At 54.8% G+C, this 24,275-nt stretch overlaps 3 protein-coding genes across 4 annotated transcripts; 2 read left to right on the forward strand and 1 right to left on the reverse strand.

Moving 5' to 3' along the window:
* Positions 1–50: 50 nt before the first annotated feature.
* ZC3H4 (zinc finger CCCH-type containing 4) lies at positions 51–17,166 on the forward strand. The gene is made up of 14 exons (XM_068417354.1): positions 51–442; positions 8,360–8,579; positions 9,196–9,306; positions 9,549–9,771; positions 10,464–10,609; positions 10,747–10,843; positions 10,944–11,086; positions 11,466–11,579; positions 11,810–11,921; positions 12,312–12,421; positions 12,552–12,898; positions 13,095–13,447; positions 13,630–13,881; positions 14,437–17,166. Exons 1-14 carry the CDS (start codon positions 282–284, stop codon positions 15,888–15,890), a joined length of 3,843 nt encoding a protein of 1,280 aa, XP_068273455.1. The 5' UTR covers positions 51–281; the 3' UTR covers positions 15,891–17,166.
* Positions 17,167–18,602: 1,436 nt separating this feature from the next.
* On the reverse strand, positions 18,603–20,225 carry LOC137672991 (protein phosphatase 1 regulatory subunit 14A-like). Of its 2 annotated transcripts, none has more exons than XM_068417461.1 (4): positions 19,975–20,225; positions 19,229–19,309; positions 19,085–19,117; positions 18,603–18,789 (listed from the first exon to the last, which is right to left on the reverse strand). In XM_068417461.1, exons 1-4 carry the CDS (start codon positions 20,185–20,187, stop codon positions 18,691–18,693), a joined length of 426 nt encoding a protein of 141 aa, XP_068273562.1. In that variant the 5' UTR covers positions 20,188–20,225; the 3' UTR covers positions 18,603–18,690. The 2 variants fall into 2 exon arrangements, with proteins under 2 accessions (XP_068273562.1, XP_068273561.1); XM_068417460.1 differs by having other exon boundaries at positions 18,603–18,792.
* Positions 20,226–21,096: 871 nt separating this feature from the next.
* On the forward strand, positions 21,097–23,947 carry SPINT2 (serine peptidase inhibitor, Kunitz type 2). The gene is made up of 6 exons (XM_068417465.1): positions 21,097–21,253; positions 22,105–22,275; positions 23,119–23,169; positions 23,282–23,452; positions 23,546–23,596; positions 23,696–23,947. Exons 1-6 carry the CDS (start codon positions 21,154–21,156, stop codon positions 23,863–23,865), a joined length of 714 nt encoding a protein of 237 aa, XP_068273566.1. The 5' UTR covers positions 21,097–21,153; the 3' UTR covers positions 23,866–23,947.
* The last annotated feature ends 328 nt before the right edge of the window (positions 23,948–24,275 follow it).

A 24,275-nucleotide genomic window follows, 5' to 3' on the forward strand; every position in this document is an offset into this window, starting at 1 on the left:
TTTCCGTCACTGCTCGGGTGTTTCCGCCACCGCTCGGGTGTTTCCGCCACCGCTCGGGTGTTTCCGGCCTCCGTGCGGGGCGCTGGCCCCGGCGCGGCTGCGTAACGGCGGGCGCCATTTTGTGTGCCTGCCCGTAGAGCGCGGGGCGGGCGGTTAAGCCGGGCCGGGCCGAGCCGAGCCGAGCCGACCCCCGCGCTGTACAGTGACTGTGCCCACCCCCCCGCCTCCGCCTTGTTCGCCACCCCCCCCCTCCCCCTCCGCAACCCCCCACCCCTTTGCCCATGGCCGTGGAGAGCCCGAGTGTCCCCCCCGCCGCCGCCGCTTCCCCCCCCAGCCCGCACTCCACTCCCCCTTCTCCGTCCTGCCACCACCACGACAGCGGCAGCTGCAGCCTCCCCCGGCCGCCGCCGCCGCTCCAACACCACCACGGCCCGGACGAAAGGTCCAGTAACCGCCTCTCCCGAGAGCCTCTCTGTCTGTCCTCTGTCTGTCTGTCCGGCTCGCCGGACCAGGTTTGGGGAGGGGGGTGGGAAACGCGGTGGTGGTGGTGGGGGGGGGAGGGATATTGAGGGGGTTTGGGGGGGGGGTAAGGCCTGAGGGGCCCGAGGTGAGCCCAGGGCGCAGGCCTGAGGCGGGCAGGGGGGGGTAGGCCCGGCTTTGGGGGGGGGGGCGGCTCAGAGGAGGAGGAGGAGGAAGCGGGGACAGAGGCAGGGACAGCGGGGGATATTTGGAGGGGGGGGCCCTGGGTAGAGCAGGAGGCTGAGGGAAGAGGAGGAGGAAGAAGAGGAGGGGGCTGAGGCCTGGGTAGGGCCGGGCCCTGAGGGCAGAGCAGGGCCTGGGGGTACCATGGGGGGGGCGGCGGATTATGAGAGGAGTGAGGGTCTGGAGGAGGCCTGGGAGAGGGGTGGGGGGCTCCTGGGTGCTTGGGGGGGCTCCTAGATGCTTGGAGGTGGCTCCTAGCTCCTTGAGGGGCTCCTAGCTCCTTGAGGGGCTCTTAGCTGCTTGTGGGGGGCTGCTAGGTGCTTCTTTTTTTTTGGGGGGGGGGGGCCTTAATGAGGTCTTTAATGATGTTATTTCTCCTGGGCAGCGCTGGCCTCGTTAAGGTCCCCTTTGTCTTCCTGCTGCTTCTTAAAAATATTCCTTGGCTCAAACAGGGGAGCGCAGGAGGGGGTAGGAAGGGTTGGGGGTATGGGGCAAGGAGGGGGTCTTGGGGTGCAATAGCCTCCATCGCTCCCCCATTTGGTAGAGAAAGGCTCACTTCCAGTGCTCTCAGGTATTAAAAAGCTTAATATATATATCTCTCTCTATATCTCTGGACCCCCCTCTTTCCTCTGAGATGTATGTAAAGCACTTTCTTCCCCACCCCACCCCAAAACATAACTTTAGCTGTTTCCTTTATTAGCACTTTTTTTTTTCTTAGTTGAAACCACATAGCCGGAAAGTATCGGCAGAAATGAACAGCTTAAGTATGTATATCTGGGGGGAAAAAAAGATTTAAAAAAAAAAAATATTTTCAGAAAAAAAAGAGTGAGGTTTGCTGCCTTCCCACTCCCCTGGAGGGCAGGTGTGCAGTGCAGGGAGCTGCTTTTATGCGTTAGCGATGCCTTTGTCTCTGAGGAGGTTTGTGTTCCGTGTGACGCAGGGGTTGGGTTGGTAAGTAAGCTCTTTTATTGAATAATTAAATTATACCTTTTTCCTGCCTTTCCCCCCACTCCCCCCGCCCTCTCCCCACTGCCAAATAAGTCCTGAGATCGTCTGCAGGGTCCGTTTCATATAAGAAGTGAGTTGATAACCGAGTGTGTGTACAAACCAAGCAGAATTCTTCCCCCTTTGTAATGACCCATAGAGCTGTGCCCCCCGCCGATGTGAACGTTTAAAAGACAAAAAAAAAAACCAGAAAAAGTCACAAAAGCACACAGTTTACTCCCCAAATATGTCTGTTGTGACGTATCCAGGTGAAGTAGCACCGCGATGCCTCGGTAAAACTCATCCCACTCTGACCCTTGATGCCATCTAGACGTAGGATGCGGATCCATTGCTTTGTCTGCAAACTCCATCCTCATTCCATTACGTTGACTGTAAACCGGCTGCCCCTGGGTGCGGGTTTGGCCGTAAAGCAGGAAAAAAAAAAAATGTTAAAAAAGTTTTGTTAAACAACTCCAAAGTGTGTCAAAAAGAAAGAAAAAAAAAAAGGTGGCAAAAAAAGCACCGTTGCCCAAACATCATCACACATTTTCCCCTCCCCATCCCCATGTACGGCCTCATGTCGGATGTAATTAGCAAAATTGAAGTAGTGACGTACAGTACAAGCACCCAGTTTTAACGAACCTCGTTAGCGGCCTCGATTTTCCTTCTCCCTCTCTCTTTTTTTTTCCCCCCTTTGTCGATCAGGTGCGTTAATGAAAAGCTCCGGTTTGTTCCTCAGGCTAACTGCACACGATTCGAGCTCGAAGTAAGAACACCATGCACAGTGTTGGGTGTTTCTCCCCCTTCCCCGTCCAATTAATTTCTTGTGTTGGTTTTTCCTGGAGACCAAAATCACACACTTTGCCCCTTTTCGTCCACTTTACATTGTTCTCAGGTGTAAAAAAAAAAAAAACCAGTTTCCTCTAAGCACACCGATACAGTTGTGTGAAATTGTGGTGGTTTGTTTCCCTCTTGTCTTTATTCCCTAAAAAGAAAAGAAAAAAGGTGTGTACATCTGCTTAAAGTGTGAAATAACACAAGCACTTGTTACAGCAAATCAGAAGGCTTTTCGTTATAGGTTTAATTGCATTCCAGAAAGGGCTTTTCACATAAAACAATATCCAGTGATGTCTTTTATGCCTTTTTGTCGCTGTTTTGAAATGTTTGTGACGGGACCCTTATGGTCCCTGCACCTTCTGCGGCTTAACTTTACCTCAAAATCATAAAGCTGGGATATTTTTTTTTGCCACTTCAATCAAAGATTCGCTCTCAGAGCTTGCAAAAGTTGCTGGTCTGGCCAAAATGTTTTTAGTTTTAGAGTAGGACCTCATAGCATCGATTTCCCTCCATAATATATTCAATTAGTAACTTTGTTCTGTTGTGTTACTAAATGTACCTACATGTTAAACTTTATACCTCTACTCCTGATCCCGGAAAAATCCAGACTGGTTTTTAATTGTCCACTGCTAACGGCGCAAGCGATTTTTTTATGCGTACCAAGATGAGTTGGAAAGGACAGATGTGATATAAAAGACAAAAACGTGGCAGCTGAAGAACTTGAGGTTAATTTTCTCCCTTTTGAGGGATGGAAGAACCAGGAATTGTTCGGATGTCACGAGTTTCCAGAGGTCGCGCTGCCAAGTTTACAGGAGCTGTTGACTGGTTCCATAAAGCAAGTAGTATTTTATTATTTTTTTTTATATAGTTAAATATTAGCAGCAGGACTCAAACTTCTTGTTCGGAGCCTTTTTCTTACGCCTTGCTTCCCCTGACCCATTTTTAATCGGGCTTAACCTCCTCCTAGTGTTCACGGTTTGCTCGAGATTACCTTTTGAATCGTGCAAACACGCAGGCGAGCGTTTAACATCACTTAAGTAGCTCCCTGGCAATTCGGAGCGACTCCTGACAGCCAAGCAAAGCAGCCACCAGGGATTTTTTTTTTTTGCAGGGACAGGTTTTTTTTTTTCACTAAGGGCATTAATTGTTCGGCTGAGGCTCCTTGGGTCGAGCGAGCGAGGCTTTGTTGTACGGGGTTAGAGGAAAGGACTAAAGCAAATCCTAGACCCCTGGAGTCTTTTTTTTTTCCAGGGCCTGGGACGTGTCCCGTTGCTGTGGCATCAGCCGTGCTGTGGCAGCAAGGATGTCAGCGCTCAGCGTTAGGATTTCACTGAAGGATTCGGATAGGAGCTAACCTGCGAGCAGAGAGGAGGTGCAGAATTAGCAGCTGAGTCGAGAAATCTTGAGCTGGGACCAACTAGCGCTTGAAAGTTTTCCTGAGTAGAAACATTGCTTAAAAATGTGGATTTTAGGGATGGCAGGAGGAGGATTTGCCCTGATTAACAGCCAGGAGTGGGCTAAAGGCATCTCTCTCCGAGCCTCTTACCAATATATGCAATATATTTGTTACCATAATGAAAAAAAAAGCCCCAAAACCCCAAGCAGATAGAAAACAGAACAAGCTGATAAATTTTAATGATTTCTGCCCCCGTCCGCGCAGTTTGAATGAGGCAGCATGGCCCCGCCGCCTTTCAAAGCGGCGCTGCTTTTATTTCTTGATTGATGTCTTTTCCCCTGGTTTTCCACTTGGAATCAAATGTAAGGCGGCCGCGCTGGCGGGCCGGAGGAGGAGAGCTTAATTCCTTTAGGATTATTCTGGAATAATCAAGTGTTTTGGTGAAAGAATAGAGATCTTGCTGAAGGATTTTCCTCTGTCGTGCAGGTGTGATGCTGGGGTAGGATAACGTTTCCTCCGAGCAAGTTGTTGGCGAGGCAGGAAACTTCTGCTGAAGCATTAAACGTGTGATTAATGTAACCTTTGGCTGGATGTAGCGGTCGCTCTGAAAAGCCCGGCCTTGCGTTCGCACTAAAAAAACCTTAAAACGCAGAGAATGAGCAAAACCTACACGCCTGGCCTAAGGCAGCCCTGCCCTTTTGTATGTGGGGAGGGGTCTGGTTTTAAATCCTGCTCTGAAATAGGTGGTGGGGAGTTGCTCTGAGCCAGCATGACCCGCTCTCGACAAAACAAACCCACTCCCCCTCCAGCTTAGCCAGCTGCTTTGTGGTTATTTGTCATTTTTTACTTGGTTTTACTGCGTTTATGATTTTAATTTGCTATCTGATCCATCCTCCCTTCCCCAGATTACGCTATCCTATACATCAGATTATTAAAAATCAGCTTTAACCTCTCACGGTCACCCAGCTTGAGGCAGGAGGTGTTTATCCTAAAGATACCCACGCCTGTGCCCAGCTTAAATCGCCGTCAAGCATTTTCCTTAAAACCACGTCAAATTCGAAGCGAACCATTCGCTTATCGTGCGATTAAATCACGTGGATTTGCAAGCCGGTGACTTCCAGCGCGTGTGCGCTTTATTTTCAAAGCCTCAGGGAAAAAAAAAAAGCATTTTCACCCCTCCCCGTGCTTTGCTTTCCTCCAAGTTAAACCGAAATCCTCCTGTGTACACGAGCCCCCTTCCCCACTCCCGGGCCCGTGGATTTGCTCTGGCAAAACCAGATCACACACCGGGCGGGCGATTTCACGGTCAGCTGCACCTCTTGTGCAAAAAGCCGCCGTGTAAAGGAAGGTTTCTTCCAGCAAGTCGGGTCTTAAATCGAGGTTTCTTAATAGAGGTATTGTGTAGAAGGTACTCTGAAGTACGCATCAGTCGTATATAGAGCAGGTGAGAGCTGATAAGCCCTTTCTTTTCTTAAAAATAGCAAAAACCACTTGTGCCTTTCCAAGGATGGGAGCCGAGAGGCTTATTTTCAACAAGGTTTCTTTCAGGTGTCACGAGCAAGGAGCAATAATACCTTTTAATAGGGTTAGGAGGGTGTGTAGGCTATAACTGACAGTAAATCCGCCGTCTAGGCCGCTTGTTTGTCACTTCGTTAACGCTCGTTTCCAAATTTCACAAAGCCTCAGCTGTATGAAGTGATGTTATTTATTTGAAGATAATATCTAAGTGCTTGCGCTGCTGTTCGGTGGCCAGAGTAGCCAAAAAAGCCCCACTGAATTTTCTCATAACTCAGTCGTTCCCACTGTCTTCCCCCCGTAGCACAGCCCCCGCGCTGTGGCCGTGGCACGATAACGGTTGGAAAGGGCTCTTGGTTTTTTTTCCAGGCGTCATCACCGCGGCGCTGAGGATTGTGCTGCTCCGGCCGACCATCCCCTGTAGATCAGGCGGGCAGGAGCGATAGGAAAACCCAAAATGAGCGCAGATTCGGGGAACAATTTTCCCCCAGTCAGTATTTTCTGTGATACCGATAGCTGCTTAACAGACGTGGCTCCTTCACCGCGTACCTGCAGCAACTCTCCAGAGTGAGCCGTCCCCCAAAATGCACGACGTCACTTTGATTTCATTTTTTTCCCATCCAGCCTTAGAAATTGTTCTTTATTTCAAATGACTCCGTTTTTGTGGTCTTTTAAACCCGTAGGCGAACACGCTGCTTCGATAATACTTCTCCAACGCTTCTCAGAGCACTTTCTCAGCGCTAATTAAACCCCCCAGGTCACTCTGAGGGGTTGGTGTATTGTTTCTGGCCCAAACCTACTCAAATCCAGCAGAACTGGAGTTAAAAAATGGCAGGAGATGATATTGCCCATCTTAAGATGTGGTTTGGGATCAAGCGTCTGCGTAAACATGATTTCTCAGACTTTTCTTCTTTAGGAGACACGTGTGTTGATTAAATAATTAATATTAATCTGCTAAACAGCTCAGCGATTGTTTGGACGGTTTGGCCTCGTACCACCTCTTGGTGCTTTTCAAATAATCCTGGTGGTGGCTGCAGAATTGGTACTTGTTGTTCTCGGGAGCCTTTTTGGTCCTTGTTTCTGTAACCACAGTGAATTTAATGATGCGATTGTCCATTGGGATGTGGCTCTAGGGCTGTAGGTTCCTCTAAGCCTTCATATGGGACCAGAGGACCTCAAGGCAGGGTAAAAGCGCCCGTACTATCAAAACCAAGGGTAATTATCACTCCTGAAAATTGCAGTTAAGGTGTTAGCGTCCTCTCTGAAGGCAACTTGGAAGGCAGGGAGCGATGGCGATCCCCAGTCAGCCGGGACTTCTGGGAGAGGGTAAATGATGTGATTTTAACGAAGCGATGCCGAAGGGAACAGCCGTTTATTGGCACAGACGCACGGCGTGAGGGCGTTTATCGGGCCGCAGCGGGCTTGGTAGCGGCTCCTCGTTTCCTCCCAGCCTGTCCCGTGCCCGCCGTGAGCTCCGTCGGGTGTTTGGCTTCGCCGTGCTCGTTAGTCCTCTGCCAGCAGGTCGCTGGAAACTGGATCCAGAAACCTGGTGGCATTTCTGTTTGAAATCCGTTTATTGGTGAACCTGGCCCTGTAGGGAAAGGAGAGAGGCTTCGAGAGGAGTTTTATTGAGGTATTTAAAGCCATGGGTATGGAAATTCCTTTCCATAAGCTTGGTTTGTTTCTGGTTTTACTTCTGCTCGGCGTTGTGCGGAGGGTGAGTGTTTGTTCTGAGGCTGATCTCGCTGGGTACAAACACCCGGAGGGTGCTGCCTTCCTGCAATTAAAATCATCGCCGCTGACGCTCGCCTCTAAAACCTGTGTGTGCACCTAGGAGTTACGCGTCACGCTTAAGAGCTTCACGAGTAATGCTTAAGTGAGCTTGATTTTGGAGCTGGTCTGTTATTAAAATGGTGTGAGCACACACAAAAGCGAGGGGAGCTTTGCAGCACAGTTGGACTGGGTGGCTGGCTTTGCTCTCCACGATGCCGAAAGCTCCCCAGGATGCTTCCCGGGGGTTGTTAATGCTGGTTTTTGCAGGTTTTTTAACGTGTTTGGGGAAATAATTCAGTTTTTCTTGTTTTTTTTTTTTTTTAATGTAACCTGAGGTTATCAACAGGTCAGCTCATTTATGCAGCAGAGCTTTTTCCAAATGCCGTTCCTAAAGCCCTTCAACCCTCCCGGTTGGTTGTGAACGGCCATGACAAATAAACAAGCCGGCGTTTATGTTTTTAATTATAACTTAAGTGAAAAGGGAGGAGGGGACCCCACTCTTGTTTTAAAATCATTCAGCAACAAACTCGAGACCTGTTGGGAGAGAAGGGAAAACGCAAGGGAGCTGATTGAACTTGTGCCGTGTTACACGTTTAACCCGTTACGAGGTTGTAAAAAGTTTCTTGGAGTAATTTTTAATTGAATTTAATGAAGTGGGGCTTGGGGAATCCTCTTGAGGAAGTTTCAGATTTTCATCATCACGATTGTGGGTGAACGGTACCAAGAGAAGGTGGAAATAAGTGGGCACATGTTCTCGATTTGGCAAACCAACGTGATGTTTACTTGTTGTCTTCTAGAGGACCCGTTGCTCTGTTAAAACACCAATTTCAGTCCTCGGAGCGGGCCGAGTGTTTTATTAAAACCCCGATTTCCATGCTCGGGGTGGATTTGCACTGATGTCATGTGAAAGTTGAGCGCCATAACGGTGCGGCCACGGTTTCTTGTTTGCGAGGTGGCTTCTTCGCTGTGTTTAACTCCAGGCTGAGCAGGAGCTCGAGCAGATTTTGGTGGCAGAGGGGAACAGAATCGGTATTTGCTGTCAGATATTTAAAAACCAGGGTACCTGGGAGCTGAGTGCCTGCCTGGCTGGTGAGCGGAATAAGCAGGTTTTTTTTTAATAAGGGGAATTAAACGGTTCTGTCTGCTTTACAGGGAGGATGGAGAGCTGGAAGAAGGGGAGCTGGAGGACGACGGAGGGGAGGAGATGCAGGATGCCTCCGAAACTCAAGAGAGAAGTCGGAAGGAGAAAGGGGAGAAGCATCACAGCGATTCGGATGATGAGAAAGCCCATCGACGGATGAAGCGCAAGCGTCGGAAGGAGAGAGAGAAAGAGAAGAGGAGATCCAAGAAGAAAAGGAAATCCAAGCACAAGGTGAGCCACGCGCTGCTCGTGCTTCAGCGCTCCCCTGGGATCCCAATCTGCCTTCCTCTGCCGTCAGGTAGCTCCAGGGAATTCCTCCTCTAACGTTATTACAGGTAGTTTGAGGCTCTTTCCCTAACGATAATTGCAAGGTGGGAGCGCTCACAGGGTTGCTTGGGGTTCAGCTCCTTAACGCCTTCCTCCTCTGAGGACCGGCAAGCGCAGCAGCAGGGCACTGGGGTCTGCAGGCAGGATGAAAATGCCACAGTGCTCTTGTCCGTCTGAGGACGTAGAGTGGGAAGAACAGAGCTTTTTATTTAGGGAGTTACTTTGTGAGCGTTCGTAACTCGAAGGGGATTGCAAACTGCTGGATTTGCAAAATTGAGGACGTTTGTTACTGAAGTTCCAGGAATTTCTGGAGCACGGAAGGTGTATTGTGTTTGTCTTCCTTAAGAGACCAGTTAAATAACCTGCTAACGGGCTTCCAGTTTGTAATGCAGTGAGCGTTGCGAAGATTTTATTAATCAAAAATTGAGTTTCCTAAAAAAAGGGGAGCCTTAGATGTGTTGTGTCAGAGCTAGAGCTGGCCTGGAGTAAAATTGCATCGCTTCTTTTCCTCGCCTTGCAGCGCCACGCTTCTTCCAGCGATGACTTCTCTGATTACAGCGAGGACTCGGACTTCAGTCCTGGGGAAAAGGGACACAGAAAATACAGGGAATACAGCCCTCCCTACTCCTCCGTAAGTACCTGCCAGCGCACAGGGACGGGGGGAGCTGCTCTCCGCTGCAAGCTTTGAGCTCCGTCTATGAGCCACCTACTAGCTCCATCTACGACCAGAGCTTTGGCTCTGGTCCTTTACCCTGTTTATTTTTCACCTACCTGTTATTTAGGGGTTTTATTTTTTAATAATTTAAAAAAATTAAGTCATTATATTAAGCTTGATACGTTCCTTCATCGCTAACCTCTCTGCCTTTCCCGAAGTCCCACCAGCAGTACCCGTCCTCTCACGGCGCTCCCATGCCAAAGAAGAGCTACTCGAAAATGGAGAGCAAGAATTACGGCATGTACGAGGATTACGAGAATGAGGAGTACGGTCAGTACGAGGGGGAAGAGGACGAAGGTTTAGGGAAGGAGGATTACGATGACTTTGCAAAAGAGCTGAATCAATACCGGCGAGCGAAGGAAGGCTCTCACCGGGGGCGAGGTACGTCTGAACGTTCTGTTTTTGCACCGTTAGCTCTGACGCTCGTTACCTGCAGCTCGTTTAGCTCATCTGCGACCAAAGGCCCGACACGTGCAGGAAGCTTCCTGAAGGGGAACTGTCCTGCCTGCACAAAGCCCTGCCTGCGGAGAGCCAGCTGCAGTGGCCTAAATCGCTCATCAGTGGTAGTTTGTGACAGAGAAAAAGTGGTTTTTAGTGTTTTCCACTCCGAGGGGAAAGTTCAGTTCCCTGTGGAGAATTTAAAGTTTTAAATAAGCCGTATTCTTGGGAGCGTAGGTTGTTTTAAAAGCATGCAAGTGGTTGAAAATGGATAAAATAAAACAAAACCTGTATTTGAAAGGAAAATGAAGTCGACTGATAGCGTAGCGAGTCTGATAGCATCACTTCTGGTGTCCACAGATTTACGTTACCCACCTCATGTCCCTGTGCAGCAGCTGACGTGTCACACAGTGGTGTTTTTTTAAAAAAGAAGATTATCATTTGGCTTCTTAAAAACCCATTCTCTTAGCGTGTTAAAACCTAATTGACTTAGAAACAAGGTTTTAAGGTGCCGGTAATGCCGTACTGAAAGGTTATTATTTCTTTTTCCTCGTGTGGCATATTGTTGTGCTGTCTGAATGTACCTGAGGGGTGAAATGCAGCGCAAAGCTGACCCCGTCCCTTTGCTTCGCCAGGTGGCCGTGGCCGAGGCAGAGGGTACCGAGGGCGAGGTGGCAGAGGGGGAATGAGAGGAGGCCGAGGCATGGGCCGAGGGAACCGAGGGCGAGGCAGAGGTGACCGCCCCGAGGAAGAGGAGGAAATGTATGGCGAAGAGATGGAAGTAAGTGCTGAGTCTCTGGGGGGTCCGCGGAGGCGAGAGAAGGTTCTTTTTTCACCACCGGGACACCTGTGTTTGAGGGGGAGCGGGGCTGCGCTTCACCCCCGCTCGCTGAAGGCGCCGCTCTTTCTCGTCTGCAGTACTGCGACAACGAGGAGCCCATGGGCGACGACGAGTACGACGACTACTCGAAAGAGCTGAACCAGTATCGCAGGAGCAAGGAGAACCGTGGACGGGGTGAGTGGGGTCACGAGCTGTGCTGGGGTGGTCCCCGCTTTCTGCTCTCTCGCACGTTTTACGGAAGGAGAGGGATTAGAAACGAGGGGGTGTCTTTCAGGTTTAAATCGAGGACGTGGTCGTGGCCCCAGAGGAAGAGGAAACAAAGGAATGGGCAGGGGACGAGGCAGAGGAAACAGAAGCGGAATGGGGAAAGGGGGTGGAATGAACGAAGACGACGATTACTACGATGACGACATGGGAGTAAGTAGCACTCTGTCGTCGAATGGCTCGCTGCAGTGCTGGGTGCGCCCCTTTCCTCCATCCCCCTCTGTAAATCCTGTCAGGTTTCGAAGAAAACCTTTGCAGGAGTGAAAAATCCAAAGGGATCTGCCCCAGGATCCACAAAAGCTGTCCCGTCTCTGAAGGAGATGGATGTTTTGGGCTCTGGTCCGCTGACAGCTCCCTCGAGCCATGCTCAGGAGCCTGCTAGGCTCAGCACGCTCATCTTTGCCTCCCTTTTTCACCCCAGACCTCCGTGTTGTTCCCTCTCGGAGACGGCCGCGAGTTTTCATTTCTCTCCTGTGATCTGTCACTTTGTATTTCGAATTCTTCCTCAACTAACGTAACGTGCTTCCGATAGGACGGAGGAGGCGGTGGAAATTACCGGCGGAACGACCACGACAAACCCCACCAGCAGTCAGATAAGAAAGGGAAAGTGATCTGCAAGTACTTTGTGGAAGGCAGATGCACCTGGGTAAGGGGAGAATTCAAAAATATGTATGTGTGTGTCTTTATACGCGCGCGGAACCGTCACTGAAGCGTAAGATCCAGGTTTTAACCGATTTCGGGGAGGGATTCGTGCCTACAAAGCGTGTTTTGTAAAGTGTACCTGCCTTCCTGTCTGTCCTAGGCGTGTTCTGGGCTGCCAGTGGATGTGTTCGCCCTCCCACCTGCCAACACGCTGTCCTCTTGTTTTCTGAACAGGGCGACCACTGCAATTTCAGTCACGACATTGAACTACCAAAGAAACGGGAGCTGTGCAAGTTCTACATCACCGGCTACTGCGCCAGGGCTGAAAACTGCCCTTACATGCATGATATCCTTTTTTTGACTATTTTATTAAGGCAGCCTTCAATCGGTCTCATTTACTCTTCATAGATGCACGTGGAGGGGCGGGGGGGGAAAAAAAAGGTCGTTCCTGGGTAACACATCCTCCGCAGACAGGCTGAACCTCCCGGTTCCTTCTTAGCCTCACCTTTCCTGTTGGAGAACTGAGCTTTGTGGCCGTTGCGCCTTCAGGAACACAAAGCAGAAAGGGATTTGGGCTGTGTGTGGTGACGGCAGTTGAATTCCAGTGTCGCGACCGCAAAAATTCTCTGCGTCGAGAGCTGCATTTCAAAGCGAGCAGCATCTATTGCCCCTCTGGCTGTAGGAAGAACTTGTAGTAACTCCCTGTTGGGGTTTTTTTCTCCTTAATAAATGATACGGGACTTCCCTTGCAAGCTGTTCCACACCACGGGCAACTGTATCAACGGGGATGACTGCATGTTTTCCCATGATCCGCTCACGGAGGAGACGCGGGAGCTTCTGGACAAGGTATAGTGGGGTGTTAACACAGGTTCACCCTCTTATTTTTCTTCCATGGAGGCAGATCCTGCAAATGGAAAGGGAGGGAGAGGTTTTCTGGAGCTCCACAGATCCATTCTTACTCCTTTTATCTTCTCAGATGCTGGCGGATGATGCAGAAGCAGGCGCAGAAGATGAGAAAGAAGTCGAAGAGCTAAAGAAACAAGGCATCAATCCTCTCCCCAAACCACCCCCTGGGGTGGGCTTGCTGCCCACACCTCCTCGTCCTCCCGGGCCGCCGGCTCCAAACTCTCCGAACGGGAGACCGATGCCCGGGGGTCCTCCTCCCCCTCCGCCGCCACCTCTTCCACCTCCGGGGCCGCAGATGCCGCCGCCGATGCACGAACCTCTGTCGCCACAACAACAGGACATGTACAAAAAGATTCCTTCGCTCTTCGAGATCGTCGTACGACCGACCGGGCAGCTGGCGGAGAAGCTGGGCGTGAGGTGAGTGTCACCGTCTCCAGGGAGCGAGGACAGGGACGGGGACAGCGGATTTTTGTGTCGGAACGAGGAGCTCTGCCCCGACGCCGCTGCCGACGGTGGACGTGAGCGTGTGGAAAAGAACTTTCTCTCCCGTTTTTTGGGTCTGGCGCGGGTGCTGCGCACGTTAAAGCAGATTTGCTTTGGTTTTCTCTTTCAGGCACCCAGGTCCACCTCCCCCCAGGTTCCCTGGACCGGGAGGACCCCCAGGACCGATGCCTGGACCCATGCACCCCGATATGCACCCCGATATGCACCCAGACATGCATCCTGACATGCACCCGGACATGCACCCCGACATGCACCCGGACATGCACCCCGATATGCCCATGGGCCCGGGAATGAATCCCGGCCCTCCGATGGGTCCCGGCCCCCCCATGATGCCCTACGGACCGGATGATTCCCCCCACTCCGGCATGATGCCGCCCATGCCACCAGCGCAAGGGTTTTATGATAATTTCTACCAGCAACAAGAAGGTCTGGAGATGGATCACGGCATGATGGGAGACCCAGGTACGTCCCGAGGAACCTGCCGGGATCGGCTCCTCGGTGCTTTGCTGAATGTGCCGGCTCGGAGACGAGTTGTTCCTGGGATGCCCGGGCACAGCGGCAGGCTGAGAGAGGGGGAAAAATTGGGTTATTTTTTGCAACTTTTGATATTTTCTTCTAACATGTGATGATCTTTTCCTCTGCAGAAGATTACGGTGATTACGAGGATATGGAGGTGCCTCCGGGGGAGCACATGTACCCTGATCCCTCCTTGGATCACGACGCCTTGTGTGAAGGAGGCCCGCCCGGCTTACCGAAACCGCCGGGCAGCATCCCCGACTTCATGCCGTCGGCGCAGAGAGCGCTTTACTTGAGAATCCAACAGAAGCAGCAAGAGGAAGAGGAGAGAGCTCGGAGATTAGCCGAGAGCCATAAGCAAGAACGCGAAAATGAGGAAGGCAAGTGGCTAAAGAGGACGTTTTCCGTTCAAAGCCGCGCGCGTCGGGGGGGATAATGTGGATCTCCTGCAGTTTTTACCCACCCAGAGGTGTGATTTTTGAAAAAGAAGGGGGCTGTTGATGAAATGAGGGTGTCGGGGAAGAATAATTTAGGGAACGAGGAGGTGCTGAGCACCTCGGAGAAAATCTCAGGTCTCGTAAGAGTGTCTCAGTGGTGGAGGAAGCGTTTGCCGAAGAAATGGGAACGGCTGGCCGGAAGGTGAAGGAGGTTAGGGGCTGCTGGCGTGAATTGTGGTGAATGTGGAGTCTGCTGCAGACAGGAGGAAGAGGAAGAGAGGAGATGCTTAATGGCTCTTGGGTAATTTGGGGGATGGGAATGAGAGCAGGGAGGCCGAGGCTGTCGCGCACTCTCCCCCCTTTCGGCAAAACCCTGGGGACGGTTGGGAATTTGAGCAGCGTTAAGAGGGGACACGTTCTGGGGACCTCGTTGGCGTCACAGCTTGCCCGTGCTGTAGTTACCTTTTACCAGCTGCTTTCTCTTCTCCTTCCTCCCAGGCGATACCGGTAACTGGTATTCCAGTGACGAAGATGATGGTGGAAGTAGCGTCACCTCCATATTAAAAACCCTGAGGCAGCAAAGCTCCGGCAGACCTCACGCCCAAGCCTCCCACGGAGAAATGGGAGCAGCGTCCGGCGTGAGCGACCCTCGCCTGCAAAAACCCCAGGCCGGAGGGAGCGCCCGTCCTGCCGATCCGCGCTTACGGGATCCCAGGCTTTCCCGAAACGCAGACCTCTCCCTTCCGTCTCTCCCCGGCGATTCAGGACCCACCGACCCCAGACTCGCGCGACACATTCCCTCCTCCGTCCCCAAACCAGAAACTCCTCATTCCGGCGGCATCAGCGGTCAGAAACCCCCCCTGCTCCCCGACGAGGAGGAAGGGGAAAGGGCTTTACGGGATAAACCGGTCAACATCCCCTTAGACGCTCTCCCGAGCCATTCCCTGCGGGACCCCCGCTCTCAGCTGCAGCAGTTCAGTCACATCAAGAAAGACGTCGTCCTCAACAAGCCCAACTTCGCCCGGATGATCCTGTGGAGCCCGGAGGATCTGATTCCGTTACCCATCCCAAAGCAAGAGTTTATTCCCGTCCCGGCTGCCCTTCAGTCCATGCCTGCCCTCGATCCGCGTCTGAACAGACCTCAGACGGGCCTCGCCGATCCCAGGCAGAGGGGAGGGACCGCGCCGGGGGACGCCGGTTCCTCGGCGGGCGCCGGTCTCCCCGATTTCGAGCTCTTGTCGAGGATATTAAAGACTGTGAACGCCGCCGGCAGCCCGTCCTCCAGCCAGAGCGACAAACCCAGCGACCCTCGGATGCGGAAAGCCCCGGCCGATCCCCGGTTACAAAAATCCACCGAAACGGGTATTTCTAGAGCTCCCAAAACCGCGGAGCTGACGTCCGTCGGCGACGCCGCCCCGGCCATCGCTCCCTACGACCCTCGGCTGCTGACGGCCGGCGGGCTGAGCAAAGGCAGCGGGCAAAGCAGCGTGTTGAGCGCCATCAGTTTATACGACCCCAGGACTCCGAGCTCGGCTGGCAAAGCTTCCGAGCCTCCTGCCGACGTTAGTTCAGCCTCGAAAGCTTCCGATTCAGCCAAAACCATCGGGAAAACCAAGGAGCCTCTTTTTACCCGACGTTCGGCGTTGGATCAGCCCGAGTCGGAGAAGGCGAATACCGAACCCGCTACGGACAGGTACAACAGCTACAACCGCCCTCGTCCCAAAGCCGCCGCCGCCGCCGGCCCCCCCACCCAAGAACCGGCCCCCCAGCCCGGCGTCCACAACCTCCCGGTTCCCTCCGTTTACGGCATGGTTAAACAAAGCACCAAATCGGGGGCGGGGAGCCCGTTCGCGGGGAACAGCCCGGCTCAGGACGGCGAGCAGCAGGACGCCGCTTCCCTTAAAGATGTCTTCAAGGGGTTCGACCCCACGGCTTCTCCTTTTTGCCAGTAGTATTAAAAAAAACCCACCCCAAAACCTGACTCTGCTCCGTGCAGCGCCGCGTTGGTCATTTGTTATTGTTTGGGGTTATTTTCATCCTTTTTAAGTCCTTTTCGCGCTCGCTTTCACCATCAGTCGCCGTCTGCACGTCCCGCTTTGTGCCGGGAACTAAAGCGAATTTCCCCAAATCGCGTTTCAAAAGAAGCAGCGACCTCTTCCCTCCTTTACTTTATTTTAGCGCTTATTTTTTATTTCCCTCCCCAAACACCCCAATAAAAATCATCCTTGGGGGGGGAAATAAATCCTTCAAGCTCCGCGTTTCAAACCCCGGCTCCGCTCAGGGAGGGAAAAACCACCACGATTCGGAATTTCCTCCTTTAAAAAAAACCCCGCGTCGCTCGTGTTAATTTTTACGCCGGAATTCGCTAAAAATCTTTGTATTTATTTTTTTTTTCATGAAGTTCTGCTGTGGCCAACAGGAATAACCATGAAAAAACCCTCAAAAAGAAAAAAAAAATAGCTTTTGTCCTCGCGGGGAGGGGGCGTTTCTGGTTTCTTTTGATATTTTTTTGGCTTGGAAGGAAATATTTTTATGCCGTTTCTTGGAGATTTTCAACCGGGGGCTTCGAATCCCTGAGAAGGTGATGAAATATTTACAGCCCCCCCTATAAAAAGCTCCCCCCCCCAAGAAAGAAAAGAAGAAAAATCACCAGTTTGTATGACTGACATCAAATTATTCATCACAAACCAGATCTCGCTCGTATTTTGCACCTAAAAAGAAGTTTTTTTGCCCCAAAAATAAGGGCAGGAAGCTCTCGCCGCCTTTTTTTCGTGGCCAAGAGAGGTAGAAGTCATCTTTCCCGCTTGGAAAAATCACTGAGGAGGAAAAAAAACCACATGGAAACCCTTTTTTTTGGGGAAAAAACACATTTTCAAGCAACGGGCGCTCGAGGGAACCGCCAGGAGTGCGAAACCCCCTCAAAAATAATGATTTTGTCAGCGCTAAACTCATTTTTTTATCGCTCCTTCTGATTCCCGACGGGTTTTTCGCGCCGAAATATTCATCCCTCGGCGTGTGGAGCGCCGGGGAGAGGCGGGGGGGGGGGAGTTGCTTTGAGCAGGGCAAAAAACGGAACTTTTTTGTAAAATTTCTTATTTTATTTTGTAAGGATTTTTGAAAAGAACAAAACCAGCGATCGAAGCCGGGCGGGGCGGGGGTGGAGGGGGGTATTTTTTTTCCCCACCCGCTGGAGGTTTCGAAGAAAAACGATTGTAATAAAGGTGTAAATATTGGTGCGGAGTCGAGTTGATGGAAATCCCGGGGGTTTGCCCCAAAAATGCGTATTTGGGGGTTTTGGGGTTTTTTTTCCCCTTTTCTTCCACTTTTTGGGGTATAACTTGTAAATCCCATCGAGGAGGTGATGGTTGAGGGGCGGGAGCCCGGGGGGTTTGGGGGTACAGGGGGAGTTTGGGGGACGAGGGGGGGTTGGGGTGGGTTTGGGGGTGCAGGTGGGGGGTTTGGGGTGAGTTTGGGGGCACGGGGGGACTTTGGGGGTGCACGGGGGGGTTGGAAGGTCTCTGGGAGGGTTTAAGGTGTGTCTGAGGGGGTTTTGGGATGCACCTGGGGGGGGTTGGGGGTATGGGGGGAATTTGGGGTGTGCCTGGGGACTTTGGGGGTGCAGGGGGGGGTTTGGGGGTACGGGGGGAGTTTGGGGGTGCAGGGGGGGGTTGCAGTGCGCCTGGGGACTTTGGGGGTGCAGGGGGGGGTTTGGGGTGTCTCTGGCAGGGTTTAAGGTGTGTGAGGGGGTTTTGGGGTGCACCTGGGGGGGCAATGGGGGGGTTTGGGGTAGGTTTGGGGATATGGGGGGACTTCCGGGGTGCGGGGGGGTTTGGGGTGCATCTGGGTGGGTTTGGGGGGTACCAGGGGGCTTTGGGGTGTGTCTGGTGGGTTTTGGGGTACACCTGGTGGTTTGGGGGCACGGGGGGGGTGGGGGTGCAGGTGGGGGGTTGGGGTGCATCTGGGGGGGGTTTGGGGTGCATCTGGGGGAGCCTTTGGGGTGTCCGGGGGGGGCAGGTGGGGTTTCAGGGTCCCCTCCTGCACTGGGGTCCCCAATCCCCCAGCCCCCCCCCCAATGAACCCCGTGTCCCTGCGGCTTTTTGGGGACACCCCCCCCCCCACCCCCAACCCTTTTGCATCCAGACCCCCCCCCAGTACTCCCAGTATCACCCCCCCCCCCAATTCTGGCCCCTTCCCCACAATAAAAGTGATTTGGGGGGGTCCAAGCTTTGGGGGGTGGTGGCAGCACCCCACTTTTTCTTTGGGAAGGGGGCAGGATCCCTACCGCCCCCCCCCCCCCCGTGGGAACACAGCTCGAGGGGGGGACGACACACTTCCTGCCCAGATGTTCCCAACATCTGGATTCTTCTATAAACAGCTGGGGGGGCTGAGAACGGGGCAGCTCATCACAGCAGTGCCACAAATTTTGGGGGGGGTCCCCAAATTTGGGGGTGTCGTGTGTGTGTGCCCCCCCCACTGTGTGTGCCCCCCCCGGGGGCCAGAGCTGGGCTCATGCCTAAATATGGAGCTGGTGGAGGGAGGTGGGGAGTGGGGGGGGGCTGTTTTTTTAGGGGGGGGGTCCCCAAATTTTTTGGGGGAAGGGGTCCCCACCATCCCCCACCCATGCGACGCAGCGAGGTTTTTATTTTGGAGGTGGGGGCAAAGGATTTCCATGGTGGGTGGGTTTAAATACTGTACAGTGGGGTGCCGGAGGGGGGGGACACCCCAGTTTTATGGGTGCTGGAAGTGGGGGTGTCACGGGGGGGGGAAATTGGGGTCCTCCGGGCTGGCGTGCTGGAGGACTTGTTGCTTCGGTAGCCCCTTGAGTTGGGCGAGGAGTTCGCGTATGAAGTCCTGCTTGGGGGGGGTTAATGAAGGTTAATTAATTAGGGAATCCCCCCCCCCTCGAAATTAAGGTCACTCCCCCCCTGAAGCCGCTGCCGGAGATAAACGGGGAGGAAAAGGCCCCCCCGAAGGAAGCCGGAGCCAAATATTTTTCCCTTTTAAAGCCCGGTTGGAGCAACCGGAGCTGGGAGATGGCGGAGGGGGGGTGGCAGCGTGTGTCCCCCCCACTCGTGTCCCCAGCCCACCCCACGCCTGTGTGCCCCCCCCCCCGATTCGGGACCCCCCACCCTCCCTGGGCGCGTACCTCGGTGTCGGCGGCGCAGGACTTCAGGATGGCCTGGATGGGTGGGGAAGGGGGGGGTGAGTGTGGGGAGGGCTGTCACACGGGTCCCCCCCGAAAAAAAACACGCGTGGGGGGTGTCGTGTGTCGTGTCCCCCCCCCCCGGACCTGCAGCCTCTGGGTTCGCTCCTCGTCCGTCTCCAGCTCCAGGAGGTCGTCGATGTTCACCTCGTCCGGCATCTCCCCTTCCTGTCACGAGCGGGGGGGACACACACCCCTGGGTGTCCCCAGGCCACCTCCCCATGTCCCCCCCCCACGCGTGGAAGAGGGAAGTGTCCCCACCCCCTCCCACGTGTCCCGCGTGTCCCCAACCCCCCCACGCGTGTCCCAACCCCCCCACGCGTGTCCCAGTGTCCCCTCGCGTGTCCCAGGTGTCCCCAGCCCCCCCCGCGTGTCCCCAGCCCCCCGCCCACGCGTGTCTCCCCCCCACCCCCGGCCGAGGCCAGCGGGGTAACGGGACATGTGCCACCTCCCATCTGTCCTCTCCCTGTCGCTCCCACGGGGCACCGGGTCCGGTACCGGGAGGGGACACCCGAGCCCCCGGGGCCGGTGCTGAGCGTCACGGGGGGGATCGTCACTCGGGACCGGCGGCGGTCCCGGTGTCACCCCTGGGTCCTGCCCAGCCGGTGCCGGTGCCGAGCATCCCGGTCGCTCTCTCCAGCCGGGACGCGCGCCCTGAGGTCGCGGTGCCAACCCGGTTCCCGTTCCCTGTCCCGGTGCCGGTGCCGGTGCCGTTCCTGGTGCCATCCCCGTCCCAGTTCCCATGCCCGGTCCCGGTCCCGTTCCCATCCACGTTCCCGGTCCCGGTGCTGTCCCCGGTGCCGTTCCCGTCCCGGTCCCCCCCCTCCCCGTACCCGCCCCCGGTACAGCTCCTCCAGCCGCCCATCGATCCACTGCTCCGTGTCCAGCCGCCGCTGCAGCTCCCGCCGGTTGTACTTGACCGTGACCCTGGCCGGTCGCCGGTGGAGCCCGGGACTCCGGGCGAGGGGTTGGGGCCGCCGGGGAGCGGGGGAGCGGCCCGGGGACCCCCCCCGCCCCTGCCGCCGCCCCACGCGGTTCGCGGCCATCGCTGGGGACGCGGCGCCGGGGGAAGCCGGTGGCTATAGGGGGCGGGGGGAGGGGCCGGGGCCGGCGGGGGGAGGGGCTGTGCGGGGGGAGGGGTGTGGGGAGGGCGGGGGGGGGGGTCGCGGTATAGCGGGGGAGTCCGCTCCGCCCCCCCGCAGAGCCCTATAGCGCCCTACAGCGCCCACGGCTCCCTTAGCCCCATAGCGCCTATAGATCCTACAGGGCCCTATAGCGCCCACAGCTCCCGTGAACCTATAGACCATATAGCCCCATAGCCCCCCATAGCCCCCACAGCACCCGTGACCCCTATAGACGCTATAGCATCCTAGAGCAGCCACAGGTCCCCTTACCCTATAGCCCCTATAGCGCCCATGGCTCCTTTAGCCCTATAGACCCTATAGATCCTATAGCCCCTACAGCTCCTCTGAACCCTATAGACCCTATAGCCACTATAGCAGCCGAAGCTTCCCTAACCCCATAGCCCCCTATAGCCCCCACAGCTCCCGTGAACCCTATAGACCCTATTGCATCCTATAGCAGCCACAGCTCCCCTAACCCTATAGCCCCTATAGCACACACAGCTCCTGTGAACCCTATAGACCCTATAGACCCTATTGCATCCTATAGCCCCTATAGCGCCCCCTATAGCACCCCCAGCTCCCCTCACCCTATAGCCCCTATAGTGCCCTGTAGCTCCAGCTCCCCAAAGGGCGTGGCTGCGGTGCCCTTTCCCGCGCGGCATGCAAATGAAGGGGCGGGGCTTGGCGGCAGGGCCCGGGTGGGCGGGGCTTGACGAAGGGGCGGGGCTTGACGAGGGGCGGGGCCTGGCGAAGGGGCGGGGCCTGACGCAGGGGCAGGCCGCACCTGTGCGCCGCGGGGCGGGGGGGGGCGGAGCTTGGCGGCGGGGCCGGCGCACCTGTGTGACGTAGGCGGGCGGGGCGCACCTGCGTGACGTAGCGGCGGTCGCCATGGCGCCTGGGCGGCTCCTCCCGGCGCTGCTGCTGCTCCTCCTGCCCGCGGCCACCGTCAGCGAGGCCCGGCCCGGCCCCAACGGGCGCCCCCCGCTCGGTAACGGCCGCCGGCAGGACCCGGGGAGGGGGGGCGGCCTGTGGGGGCCTCGGGGGAGAGGCCGCGGCCTTGGAGGGCGGGGCCCAGCCCGGGGGGTGGATCCCGAGGGGGGCTCGGGGACGGGTCGAGGCCTTTGAGAGTCCTGGGGGGGTCAGGACCTCCGGGGAGGGGTTGGGGGGGGGCTCTGAAGGCTCCTGAGGGGCGGCTGTGTGTTTAGGGGGGGCACTGAGGGGGTCCTGACCTCCGGGGGGGTCCCTGGGGGGGTTTTGGGGGGGGTCACAGCGTCGAGGAGGGCTCTGAAGCGCTCTGGGGGTTCCTGGGGGTCTCTATAAGGCCCCTGAGGGGGTCGTGACCTCTGGGGGAGTTTATTATTAATATTATTCGATTTATTAGTGTCGGTTTATTCGGTTTATTCGGTTGGTTGTTGTCGGTTTATTCGTGTCATTCGGTTTATTCTTATTGTTTGGCCTATCTGTATTACCTGGTTTAGTATTGTTGGTTTATTACTATTACTGGGTGTGTTCTTGTCATCTTATTACTATGAGGTTTATTCATATTACTCAGCTTATTCTTGGTTTATTCGTATTATTCCGTTTATTCTTGGCAGTTTATTGCCATTATTGATTGGGTTTGTTATTGTTGATTTGTTTGTATTATTTGGCTTATTATTGTTGGTTTATTACTATGATTGGGTTTCTTATTGATTGGGTTTCTGATTGATTGGGTTTCTGATTGATTGGGTTTCTGATTGATTGGGTTTCTGATTGATTGGGTTTCTTCCTGTTATTGGCTTTATTATCCTGGGGCACACGGGCTCGGCCGCGGGGGTTAACGGGTCCCTCCCCCCGCAGAGCTCTGCGCGCTGCCCAAGGCGGTGGGACGGTGCCGGGCGTCGATGCCGCGCTGGTGGTTCAACGTCACCGCCGGCTCGTGCCAAAGCTTCGTGTTCGGCGGCTGCGAGGGCAACGCCAACAGCTTCCTCACGGAGCGGGAGTGCCGGGAGAGCTGCGGCCTTGGCGGGGGTACGGGCACGGCGGGGGGGGGGGGGGACACGGTGCTGAGCCCCCCCGGGGCCGGCCCCCGCGAGAGGAGAGCAGCGGTGGCTGCGGACGCCGGTGCCGCTGCGCCCCGTTTTGGGAGAAACCCCTCACCCCGACCCCCCTGGGAACCACCTCGGGCGGCTTCAACGCTCAAGTTGGTGTCAAACACCCCAAAACGACCCAATTTGGTGGGTTATTTTGGGGTGTTATATTGTTTTGGCGTTAAATATCCTCAAATAACTCACCAAATTGGGTCGTTTTGGGGTGTTTTTATTGTTTTGGCATCAAATACCCCAAAATAACCCACCGAATTGGGTCGTTTGGGGTTTTTGCAATTGTTTTGGCATCAAATACCCCCAAATAACCGACCACATTGGGTGACTTGATTGTTTTGGGGCCAAAAATCCCAAAATAACCCACCAAAGCAGGTCATTTGGGGTGTTTTTTCATTGTTTTGGTGTCAAACAAAAACCCCAAAATAAACGACCAAATTGGATTATTTTATTGTTTTAGCATCAAAAATCCCGAAATAACCCACCTAATTAGGCTGTTTCGGCTTTCTTTATTGTTTTGGCATCAAACACCTCAAAATCAACCACCAAACTGAGTCATTTGGGGTTCCTTTGTATTGTTTTGGTGTCAGACACCCCAAAATAACCCCAAATTGGGTCGTTTGGAGGTTTAATTGTTTTGGCATCAAATACCCCAAAATAACCTACTAAATTGGGCCATTTTGGGGTTTTTTTTTGCTTGTTTTGCTGTCAAACACCCCCAAATAACCCACCAAACTGGGTCCTTTTGGGGTTTTTTTATCATTTTCCCCAGCTTCGAAGCAACCCGAGCGTCACGCTGAGCAGACCCGCGCCGACTCCACCGGTAAAACCTCCCCTGCTACCGAACCTTCCCCCCCCGCCACTTTCCCTGGGGGACACCAGGAGAATTTGGGGGGGGTCCACACCCAACGTGCCCCCCCAAATCCCCCCCCCAGAGTACTGCGCCCTCCCCCCGGTGACGGGCCCGTGCCGTGCCTCCTTCCTGCGCTGGTACTACAGCCCGGGCAACCGCACGTGCCGGCCGTTCACCTACGGCGGCTGCCGGGGAAATCAGAACAACCACCAGAGCGAGGAGGAATGTTTAAGCCGCTGCGGTCCCAAAGCAGGTGAGGGACAAACCGGGGGGGGGGACATTCCCCAGGTGGCCCTGGGGACATCCCTGCGTGCCCCCCACCTCACCCCGGGTTCCCTCCCCGCAGACGACGCTGGCGCCGGTGCCCATTTCCACGGCGATTTCTTCTCTACGAAAGGTAAACGCTGGCGGGGTCCCGCTCCCCTCCTCCCCCGGGGACACGGGGACACCGTAACGTCACCTCTCACGTATTTTTTTGGGGGGGGGGCTCCCGCAGTGCTGGTGCTGGGGCTGCTGCTGGCCATCCTGGCAGCCATTCTCTTGGCTTATGTGACCGACATCACCTTCAAGACGTGCCGGAAAAAAACGGAGCTGCCGGGCATGGGGATGGGCTGGAGCCCCAGGGACGACAAGGAGTATCTGATGAAGAACGCCTACACCCTCTGAGGGGGGGGCACCCCTTCTGTGGGCCCCCCGCCCCCCAAGAAAGACTCCTCGGGTGCCTTTGGGGCACCTCACTACTGCCTTACATTTATTTCTCTCTTTTTTTCAAGGTGTTTTTTTTTAAAGTCTTTTGTAGAAAAAGAGGGTTGGGGGGAATCGCTAGTGGGGGTGGGGGGGGGTTAAAGCCCTCCCTGCCCCAAACACAGAGCGCCCCCCCATGGTGGGAGGTTTCTGCCCCCCTTCCCTGGCTCTCCCCACCTGGACTCAGCGGCCGGCTGGACCCAAGGGGGCTGGGACCCTCTGCCAGTGATTTGGGGGGGGGTCCCAGTGATTTGGGGGGGGGTCCCAGTGATTTTGGGGGGGTCCCAGTGATTTTGGGTGGTACCTGTGATTTTTTGGGGAGGCCCTAGTGA

This window comes from Nyctibius grandis, chromosome 23 (genome assembly GCF_013368605.1).
Source record: "Nyctibius grandis isolate bNycGra1 chromosome 23, bNycGra1.pri, whole genome shotgun sequence".
In the NCBI taxonomy this organism is placed as follows: Eukaryota; Metazoa; Chordata; class Aves; order Nyctibiiformes; family Nyctibiidae; genus Nyctibius; species Nyctibius grandis.